The 11,085-nt window shown below is 47.3% G+C and overlaps 1 protein-coding gene across 1 annotated transcript in view; it reads left to right on the top strand.

The window, feature by feature from the left end:
* Window positions 1-3,500: 3,500 nt before the first annotated feature.
* FGF16 (fibroblast growth factor 16) overlaps window positions 3,501-11,085 on the top strand; it is a 13,337-nt gene continuing 5,752 nt past the window's right edge. Inside the window, exons 1-2 of the mRNA XM_017895796.1 lie at window positions 3,501-4,038; window positions 10,395-10,498. Coding sequence (XP_017751285.1) covers window positions 3,765-4,038; window positions 10,395-10,498 — 378 coding nt within the window. The 5' untranslated portion in view covers window positions 3,501-3,764. The remainder of the gene's footprint in view (window positions 4,039-10,394; window positions 10,499-11,085) is intronic.

Raw genomic sequence — 11,085 nt, 5'->3', positions numbered from 1 at the left:
TGCCAAGGGCAGTGCTTAACACGCCTACATAAGTACTCAGTAAGAGCAACTAATGTCATTGGCTATGCCACCTTCAGGATTTGCCTAGCTATACAGTTCCCTCTGCCCCTTCCCAGGGAATATCAATTAGTAAGGAAAAAAAGAATTGTAAATTGTCCAGAAAATGAAGAACTGGGCAGAGTAACAGTTCTAGACATCCTTTGCCATCTCTCAGGGGTATGTGTGGGCATGGGGTGGGGGGTGGTTAGTGAGCACTAGCATTATTAGCATCACTGTCTCCTTTCTCAAGGAACAGAGCCTGCCAGATTATCCCTCAGCCTTTGGTTGCTTATAGACTGAGTCAGAACTTTTTTTTTTCCTTCAGTTTTGTTTTTCCACATCCTTTTCACATCAACCCTGTGAGGTATTGGGAAAGGAGGAAGTAATCTCAAATGTGTTAACTGTCTTCCATGGGGTAGACACAATGCTGGTACTTTCCATCAGTGCCCAATACCTCACAATACCACTGTGAAGGGGTGCAATTATCCTCACTTTATAAATGATGCCCTGAATCCAGGGAAGATTTGCTTTCTTTTTTAATGTACATTTTCCTCTCATCCAATATATTCAGTACTACTCTGGTCTGAGGTTGCATCCTGCTGAGGATTTTCCGTAAACTAAACTATAGTGAAATTTCACTGTCCTCAACATGCCAATCTTTGCATAATCCTAAATCCCATGAGTTGAGAGTAATTTGCCGCCAGTGGAGCAGAGATCAATTTATGACTCTGCTATTTAGTTGCTATAGGATTCTGTACTAGTCACTTAACCTCCCCCTCTATTTCCTCATTTCTAATATGGGGATAATGACACCTTCTATTCCACGAGGTTGTGAAAATAAAATAACTTTCTTGAAAGTGCTCTGTCAACTGAGATGCTTGACATAGAAACATCATTTCAAACAGAACCATCAGATAGCTTAATCTCAAAAGAGCCCCAGATGGGCAATGGAATCCCTGTATCTCTGACTTTCGATCAAGTAGGACTCCAGATCTGCCAACTGTGGTTGGTGACTTTGGGAATGTTGGGGGACAAAGAATGCATAAATACCCTGAAGTGACTGTTGAGGAAATGATCTTTGCCATAATCAGTGTGTAATCTATATCATCATGGAGACATCTAAATCCTTTATATAACATGCTTCTCAAAGCAATTTCATCTATGCTATTTCATGTGGCACTCAATACTCATTTGAGGTACTGAGCACTGATGGAAAGTGCCCAGCATTGTGTCCACCACATGGAAGACACTTATCACATTTGAGATTAAATTAAAATTGTTCCACTTGCTTTGTTACAACTTTCCTCTTCCTGCAAGTGGTCCATCTGAATTTGCAAAATCCTTCCCATCTTCCCTTTGAGGCCCATCCATTACAAAGGACACCTTAATCCAGAACCGGGCCCTAAACCTCCAGATCAGTCTTTCTGAATCCACACAGTACCATGCACCTGATACTGTCTTGTACTCCAGTCATTTGTGTACTTGTCTTAACCTCTTTCCTTCCTTCTCCACCTTCCCACTAAATTCAAAAACTCTTTGAAGAAGGAAGAAAGAAGAAAGAAAGATTGATTTATTTGTATTTCACCAATCTAATAGTTGCTTTATGTCAGTCTCATTTTATAAAGCTTTTAATTATGGAAATTTTCATATATACTTTCATATATATAGATAAAGTGTAATTAAACACCAATATACCCCTCACCCAGCTTAACAATTAGCGACACAAGGACAATAATCGCATTGATACCTCCGCTCTTTCTGCCTTCGTAGTTTGAATAATTTACCAGCAAATCCCAGACAGCATATGATTTCATCCATAAATACTTCAATATGAATGACACTTTCTGCATTTCTGTGTCCCCCTACAATTGGAAGATGACTTGCATCTATGTTCCCTGCTACTGGGAGCACCTCAGATTATTTCTGAGTGTGCCTATTATATGCTACATCTTGTGCTTGGTTTCAGAGGTTCTGTCTGAGCTGCGGAGGCACACTAGTACCAAGCCTCAATACTCCCAACCGAGAATTGCTACGGTTCCAGGGAGTGAGCTCAGGGTGCACGAGGGAGCCCAGGAGCAGGACCTGAATTGCACTAAGTGAATTGAGCGGAATAGGTTTTCTCATCTCATGGTGACCCTGAGTTCAAAGTTGCCACGAGACTGGAGGTCTCCAGCAGGAGGCGCTGCAAAGAGAGGGGGTAGCGCGGGGCTCCCTGTGTTCAGTTTCTCCTGAGGGAGCCTGGGAAGGCAGCCATCGCGGGCTGCGGGTGAAAACCCAGTAACAACACCGTTTAATAGGCGATCAGGACTCCGAGTGCCAGGGCCCAATAGGTGTCCCAGGATTCAGGTTCGGGGCAGAGGTACAGGGGTGCAGGGCAGGTCTGGCACCTGCTCCCCAGGACTTCTGGACGCTGCCCGTTGACCTGGCTGCCGCCGGTTCCTGTCCCAGCTGCCGCTCTTCCTGATAGAATATCTTGGAGCAAGGCACTGGACAGAACGAGGAAACACCTGTTTCCAACAAGGAACGAGGTAGGGGGGAAGCCCCCACTAGGCTTCCAATGGCCTCTCATTGAGCTTGCTCTCGAGAGCCTTGTAAAAGCGTGCCCAGAAAGCCAGCGGAGATCATTTTTCAAAAAGATCGCTTTCTATTTCTTACTTCCCCCCTCCTTTTCCTAAGCCTAAGCTGTAACGTCTCTTTCTTGAAAAAAATAAAAATTCACCTTTCCTCTGAGGGGTTTCCCGCTCCTCTCAGACCCAGTAAGGCCCTCGCCTTGGAATCAACAAGGACCACCACCCCCAACCCCAAATTTTGCAACTGCATTGGCTTCCAGGTTTTTCACTTCCTCGGTACCCCGCTAACCTATACAGGTAGGAATTAGGACTTGGGGGCCATGGAACAAAGAAACCAGGGAGTCCCTGTCCCGGGTCAGATGCCCCTTCCGCAGCCTCCGACCAACTGGGGAACAAGAGGAGATCAGGAGCATGTGAACCCCCCAACTCCGGTCTCATGGCACTTTCCAAAGGCTAGCATAGCAGCCCGAGGACGCGTGGGAGGTGGGGACAGCCCCCGGGCAGCACACAGACAGACCCCCACGGAACAGGCCTTGAGTGGCTGTGCGCGCCAGCGGCCTCCACGCACTGGGTTCTGTTATTTCATCAGCAGTTTCAGAAGAACCTGCCAAAAGCAGTTATGCCTCACTGCAATGTGTAGCTTTTTCCTGCCATTTTTTCATAATAAAAGAGGGAGTGAAGCTCGCTCGCTCTCTCCCTCCACCCCCCTCTCCCAAAAAGAGCCAAATGGATGCAAGAAAAAAAAAAAAAGAACCCACACACCAATCTCCGAGGGGATGCCAATGAGGTGTGGCTTGTATTTAAATATCCAATATGTCAATGTAAGGGGAGTGGGTATGTATATAAAGTGCCGTTTGCATCTGATAGCTGGACGAAGCCAGCTATGAGAGGCCGGGGGAGATGGATGCGGAGGGGAAGAGGCACTTTGACTGAGAGCAAGGTCAGGAGCGCGCTGCCCTACGCTCCCCGCCGCTGAGAAGTTCCTTGGACGCGAACAGACGTCGACTGCAGCTCGGCAGAGCGCAGAGCAAGCGAGCTAGCGAGGGAGCGCCGCCGAACCGCCCGCGCCCGCTGCGGGGAGAGGCAGTTCGCGCCCCGTGGCCCCGGCTCGGCCCGCGCGCGCCCAGCACAACCCGCGCCGCAATCTGCCCAGCCATGGCAGAGGTGGGGGGCGTCTTCGCCTCTTTGGACTGGGATCTACACGGCTTCTCCTCGTCTCTGGGGAACGTGCCCTTAGCTGACTCCCCAGGTTTCCTGAACGAGCGCCTGGGCCAAATCGAGGGGAAGCTGCAGCGTGGCTCACCCACAGACTTCGCCCACCTGAAGGGGATCCTGCGGCGCCGCCAGCTCTACTGCCGCACTGGCTTCCACCTGGAGATCTTCCCCAACGGCACGGTGCACGGCACCCGCCACGACCACAGCCGCTTCGGTGAGGACGCGGTCGGGGGAACGGGAGGCGGGCGGACGGCGCACTGGGGAGCCCACAGCTCCGGGCTCCGGCGTAGGGCCCGCGGACCGCCCCCCGGGCTTGGTGTCATCCGGGCCAGTCGAGGCGAGACACGACGGCACGGGCGTGGGCCTCTCGATATCAGGGGGCCCTGCACCCTCGGACACTCTCAGGAGGGGGCGGGGGCGCCTTGCGGTGAGGCCTCTCCTTTCGCCGCTCCACCGTATCTCCCCGGGGAGCAAGGGGGTAGTTCTGGGAGCTGGACTCTAAGCCTTGAATGAAAGCAGGTGGAGCTGAGACAGGGGTGGGAGCTCTCGCCTAGGAGGCCGGGACCGTGCCTGCAGCGCGGGCCGAGCCTCGAAGGCAGCAGGGCTGTGGCAGCTGATTTCCTGGAACAGGATCCTGCATGGGCCATGGGCATGTGAGGCGGTCGGCCGGCACACAAATCGCTTTTGGTCCGTGGGTACTCGGCAGCTGTGGTGTCTGCCTGCCTCGGGGTCGCTCTGTCCAGGGTAGGAGCCAATCCAGGCAGCCTGGCATGAATTGGGAATCTAGGAAAACCTCGCGGTGTCCACCGTGTAAGGGCACAAGTCCTGGGGCAGCTTTTGCCGGAAACTACCCCTGGACTCCTTGCCTCAGTGAGTCCTGGGCCCACCCCCAGTCCCAGAAACAGTTGTGTCTTGGGCCCAAAGCAGGAAACGTTCGACCTTCATCCAGGATTGTCTCTGCCTGCCTGCCACTGTACAGACTGTTCAACACAGCTGCCTGTCTCACATATAGAACTAATTACACAATTAATATAAGCCTTGATCTGTGACGAAGATCATTAGGTTTCTAAGCAAATGTGTTCACTCCTCAGTAATTTGCCATTTTTATTTTCAATTTCCAATTATCTACTAAGATATCATGAGGGGTTCTGTGACAGCTACCTTTGCCCCTCCCCATCCTCCAATGTCCTCAGCTTCCTCCCAAGGACCCTATAATCCAAGAAGGACACCTTTTCCCCCAAGCCAGTAAGATGTTCTGCCCACACTCAAACATGACACCCTTCCCTTCTTTTTCCCGCCCTCCTTCTTGCCAACATCTGCCCCAACCCCCTAAACCTCTCCATCCTCCTATTCGCCATGCCTTGCTAGAGCTGCATCTGGAGTGCACAGCAAAAAGGGGAACACAGGGACCAGTTGCTGGGTAAGGCCAAGCCTAGCAAACAGCTTAGGGGCAGGGTTGGTCTTCCTTGGTGGGAACAGGCAGAAACCCTAATGAGGTCTATGGCATCTTGGAAAAATGCATTCAAACATAGCTAGAGTACTGTGGGTTGGGAGGGGTAATGGAGGGGTGCAGGTGTCTGTATAAACTTGCAGCAGGTCCTCAAAAGGGTGATAAGGTGGAGTGGGAGGAGAGGGAGTGTTAACTTGGCTCCTTTCCCTTTCATTGCTTGTGATTTTGCAGTCCCCTTTTGTTCCTCTTCATAAGGAATGGGACTCCCACCCTGGCCTCAGAGGCTTCCTGAAATGGCATAAAGATACCGGGGTAACTCATTGCCGATATATAACCAAAGAAAAGGTCATGAAATGATGGAGAAATGTGGGGTGGGGGCAGCGAAGGTGGAGAAATTATGAGCACGCCTCCCAGCAGCTCCAAATATTTTTCTGATTTTGTGCCTAAGCTGAGCCCAGTAACCTACAAGGTCAACATAAATCAGTAATAGGCTCTTGGGATAAGCGGTCTTTAATTACCTCCCTAAAGACACATCTTGATTTCTTTTCATCTCCCAGGTCTGCTAAGGGTGTTAAGTTAAGGAGAAACCAAAGGAAATAAAATTGGGCAGGAGGAAGGGTACATTTTCAGCTGCTGCTTAACTGATTGCTTAATTTTTGGTTTTGCCTTTAAAAAAGAAAACAACACTGCCAAGAGCACCTCTGCATCACCTTTTTCCCCTTTCCTCCTTCCTGACTTCCTGTCCACTTCCCTGCCACTTCCTGTAAAGAAAATGATAACTGGTCCAAAGCTGTTCCTCTTTGGTAACCTTCCCTGCCAACTTTAAATCACATATTCTTTCTCCGTTTAGCTTTTGGCACAGAAAGAGGTGGCGTTCGAGTTTGCTAACTCTCTCCTCCCTCCACATTTGAGTTAATCAGCCAGGGTATTCAATAAATTGAAACTTTAACATTCCGTAAGTGCTTTAGCAGTCAACATTCCAGCAGGGTAAAGTAGGCCAGACTTAAGATATAAAATATTATAGATTTCTGCTAGGGGGAAGGAGGTAGTCTCCAAAAGCCATGTGAAGTAAATAGCTATTTGTTGTAATTGGAGAGCAGGGCCCCCAAGGATTACCCTGGAATCCATGTGTTCAGAACAAGTCAGGCTAAGCCCAAGAGCAGTCCCGACTCCAAATAATAACCTGTTGGCACAGCATATGCTCTCCGCTCTCCATCTGCAATCAGTAGCCAGGAGTATTTCAATCACCGCCTGGCTGGTAGCATTTATATGAAGTTCACAAGGATCCTGACATTCCGAGGGGCACCTGTGGACTGGCAGAGCAGAGCTTCAGAGCCAAACTGAAGGAGAGTCCTCCCACCAGGTGGGATAGAGTGGGCTCATGCAGCTGCTTTGGTTCTTGAGTGAGCTGGTTCTCGTTTGGCAAGATGCCAAAGCAGCACTGTCTTGGCCCCAAAGGATGGCTGAAGGATTCAGGCAAGTTATGCAACTAGATTAAATGACACGTTAGACAGTCATCTAGCTAGGTTCTGAAGCAGTGGGGCCCAGAACAGATCAGTTTTGACTAAGGGCCTGGGGAGAGAGGTATAAGAAGAGAAGAGTCTGGAAATTGTCAAGAAAAGGGCAGAGCCTGATGTGGGTAGGTCAAGATGAGGCAGAGTAGTGAGAGGTCCTGGGCCTTGAAGCGGTAAGAGTACTGAGGACAAACTTTGTCTACTTAATACTTCACCTCAACACTTTGCTGTTAACACCCCTGTCCAGCTGTAGCTGGGAAAATATGAAAATGGCTTATTTTCTCTCCCGCTTCATGCTGGCTGGGATTCAGGATAAGGTTTAGGAATATCTCTTCCATCATCATGTGCCACTGGGTTCCCACAGTTTGAAACCAGCTAATAGGAAAGTTGGCGAGGGAAAATGATGCCCAAAGACAGCTGGACAGGGATAGTTCCAGCTGTTGGAGACCCCTGTTACTGGACACAACCCAAGTGACTTCCTGTATGATCTGTCCTTTGGCATCAGGGTTAACAGAGAGTTGGAGAAAAACTGTGGTGACTCAAATGGCCACACCTCTTGGGTTTCATGATTTGTTCTCACACTATGTCTTGGGCAGTGAGATCACAAGCTGCGCTCTGCTACTTAATGAGCTCAGGGTTGTCAGAGACATGAGATACTTACAGAATGAGGGAACTCAGTCTTGAAGCTCAGGAGTAACCTGCCTGAGCAAAGCAAAGAACTGAAGGCTCCCACATATTAGTGTCCCTCAGAGTTTAAGACCCAGAACTGAATCATGACCTGGTTTCTAGTTTCCTTTCCATATTGGGCACTCTCCTTTGAACATGCTCTGTTTTTCCATTTTCTTCTCTAAGCCCAGTAGAACTAAACACACTACTCTCAGTGTGGTCTAACCATGGCAGAACAAACTGGGACAATCCGCCCTCCCTTTTGCTAGTTACTAGACCTGTATCAGTGAGGCCTTAGATCACACTAGCTTTTTTTGCTATTTTTTCCACTAGCTTTCTAATTTTTAATTTTACATGACCAATTGTACATTAGCTTTTTAATAATCCACTTATCACCCATCACATGGAGTTTGCCTTGTTCAATTAAGTCTCCTTGCCATCGTCGTGTTTTACTAAGTCACATTTCCCCATTGCAGAGATGGGTAGACTTGCACATAATTAAAATGCACAGGAACACAAAATAACAGTACACATTTTCAAGAAAATATACATGGTTGCCTGAAGTGGAGGGGCAAATGGGAGCAGGGTATAAAGAGAAAAAGAAAGAAAGGAATAGATAATTATAATTATAATTATCTATTTAGAAATAGAAAATAGAAAATTATNGAGCTTGCAGTGAGCTGAGATCCGGCCACTGCACCCCAGCCTGGGTGACAGAGCGAAGACTCCGTCTCAAAAAAATAATAATAATAATAATAATTATAAAGCCCTTTCACAAACCAACTATGTTAATAGGACATGAAGTAAGTAGTACAGTTAACTCAACTGTCTGCACTTGAGGCTCACCCTCCCCCAACCAAACCCCAAACACAAAATACTTTGGGAAATTTGGGGGACCAAAGTGCAGGACTTCACATTGATTCTAATTAAGCGTAGTTTATGGAGCCAGTCCATTTTTCTGTCCTCTTAAAATCTCTTTGGATATTGATTGTGTCATCCCTCTCAGCTGCATGTCTTCTAGAACTAGGATAAGCAGTCCTCATATGTTCTCTTACAAGTCATTTATTGAAATATCAAACAGAGCAGAACCAAATGCAAAACCTTGTTCAGTGCAGCTGAAGATTTGGTTGCAATAAATCAGTGCCTGATTAACCCCTACTTGGCACTGGGTATTTTCTCTTCCCCTCCTACCGTCTTGTCTCAATCTCATTTCCTGAGACTCCTTTCTTTGCACTGTAAAATTTAATAACAACCAGACTGAGAATGAAACCTGGAGGATTTCAGTGTGAGAGGCCAAAGGCCAAACCCTGAGTGTTCTATAGAATTGCAGCAGAAGAACCTTACATCCTTCCAATAGATCTGGGTGGGTTGTGGAAGCACATGGCCCCAAAGCTGCCATACTTGAATGGCAGTCCACCAGCTTGAGTCACTGGGGTTCCTCAGGAGACTTCCCAGTAGAGTTTTTAACCTGATTTTAAAATTAGCCACTTAAAATTCTTGATCTTGGAAAATCAGCTCTACTCCCTATATAGATTACATAGAATATTACCCTTAAGAACTGCAATTTTGGGCCAGGCATAGTGGTGCACGCCTGTAATCCCAACACTTTGGGAGGCCGAGATGTGCATATTGCTTAAGCCCAGGAGTTTGAGACCAACCTTAGCAACATGGTGAAACCCCGTCTCTAGAAAAAATAAAAAATTAGCTGGGTGTGGTGATGCGTGCATGTAGTCCCAGCTACTAGGGAGGCTGAGGTGGGAGGACCACCTGAGCCTGGGGAGGCTGAGGCTGCAGTGAGCCATGATCACACCACTGCACTCCAACCTGGGTGCCAAAGCGAGATCCTTTCTCAAAACAAACAAACAAACAAATAAGCAAACAAAAATAAAATTGCAATTTTCGATAAGACAGCCAGATATGAGCTCATTTCATACCCTGGATGACTTAAACAAGTTTTTGGTCTGTATGTTGAGAAATGTGATTAGAGACAGGAATATCAAAGAGGAATCTAGTTGGCTATTATGTCTGTATCAAGATAATAGTCGTCCTATCTCGGGACAAAATTGTAGTCTTCATTATCACCAGGATTTCAGTTCTGGGTCCTTTTTCCCAGTTAGGACTGCTGCTGGGTAAATGAAAGCATTTTCAAATCTTCACCTCTAATATTGTCAGCTAGGACATTTCTGAATTTCTTCTCTTTGGCCTTAAAGTTGCAACATCTGAAATCAGTATGAGTCCAATACCACCTGCCAACTCTTTGCTGTGGATAAACTTAAAATTCTCAAAAGAGAATGATAGGCTTGTCAGCTTGGGGCTGTACTAGCTGAGAACACTTTTTAGGAGAAAGCTCTCATGTGGCCAAGTTTTGCCTCCTGCCATAAGCAGGGGGAACAAACAGTGAGTGGCCTGTGTGGCCTTTGTTAGAGTCAGCTACAGGCAGTTGACAGCCTCATGTGGCTTTAAGGACATGGGGCTGACAGGGCACAAAACAAGTTCAGCCTAGAAGACAGCAAGGTAATGCTGTGTGCTCTAAGGAAGAGGGAGTTTACTGGGAAAGATACAGAAACCTGTCCTCATTCTTGCATTCAGAAAACTGACTTCTCACTTCTTGAATTTGACAGCAATAGCACATTGAAATTATGGAGGTTTTGTAGCCAAAGCCTTCTTACGGTCTCTTCCTCGTAATATGCCTACGAGTGTTGAGTAGAAGCAAAGACAGTGTTTCCCATTTTACATATGGAAAAACTGAGGCCCAAAGAGACAAAGTACCTTCTCTGAGGTTCCATTCTTGCTGCAAAAGATGGTTTCATCAGGCAGTTGATCAAAGGCACACAGGGCTGGCCTCCAGCTGGGGACAAATGACTGGTAGCTCATGTCACCTGAACAGCTTTCTCTTAGTTTGATGCCGGTAACGGGAATAGTGTTCACTTTTTGCCCTAGGTATCCTGGAGTTTATTAGCCTGGCCGTGGGGCTGATCAGCATCCGGGGAGTGGACTCTGGTCTGTACCTAGGAATGAACGAGCGAGGAGAACTCTATGGGTCGGTAAGTTTAAGGTTTTTTGTTGTTGTTGTTGTTGTTGTTGTTGTTTCTGTTTTGTATTTTGTCAGAAGTTATTACAATCAGTGTTTGGACAACGTAAAGCAAAAGTATAAAAAATATTTATCTGGAGGCCAGGTGCGGTGGCTCACGCCTGTAATCCCAGCACTTTGGGAGGCCGAGGCGAGTGGATCACAAGGTCAGGAGATCAAGACCATCCTGGCTAACACGGTGAAACCCCGTCTCTACTAAAAATACAAAAAAATTAGCCAGGCATGGTGGCAGGTGCCTGTAGTCCCAGCTACTCAGGAGGCTGAGGCAGGAGAATGGCGTGAACCTGGGAGGTGGAGCGTGCAGTGAGCCGAGATAGCGCCACTGTACTCCAGCCTGGGTGACAGAGCAAGACTTCATCTCAAAAAAAAAAAATTATCTAGCACTTGAAAGTACTTTTTTAGCTGTAAAGGAGTAGTGTCTTTTAGTTACTTCTTGGCTGCTCAGGGTCTTGCTACATAACACCTTCACTCATTTGGCCCCCACCAAAACAAGCATTTTTTTTTTTTTTTTTTTTTTTTTTTTTTTTTTTTTTTTTTTTT

This window comes from Rhinopithecus bieti, unplaced genomic scaffold (assembly GCF_001698545.2).
Source record: "Rhinopithecus bieti isolate Rb0 unplaced genomic scaffold, ASM169854v2 scaffold_2433, whole genome shotgun sequence".
Lineage (NCBI taxonomy): Eukaryota > Metazoa > Chordata > Mammalia > Primates > Cercopithecidae > Rhinopithecus > Rhinopithecus bieti.
This window is presented reverse-complemented; position numbering and strand designations above follow the sequence as displayed.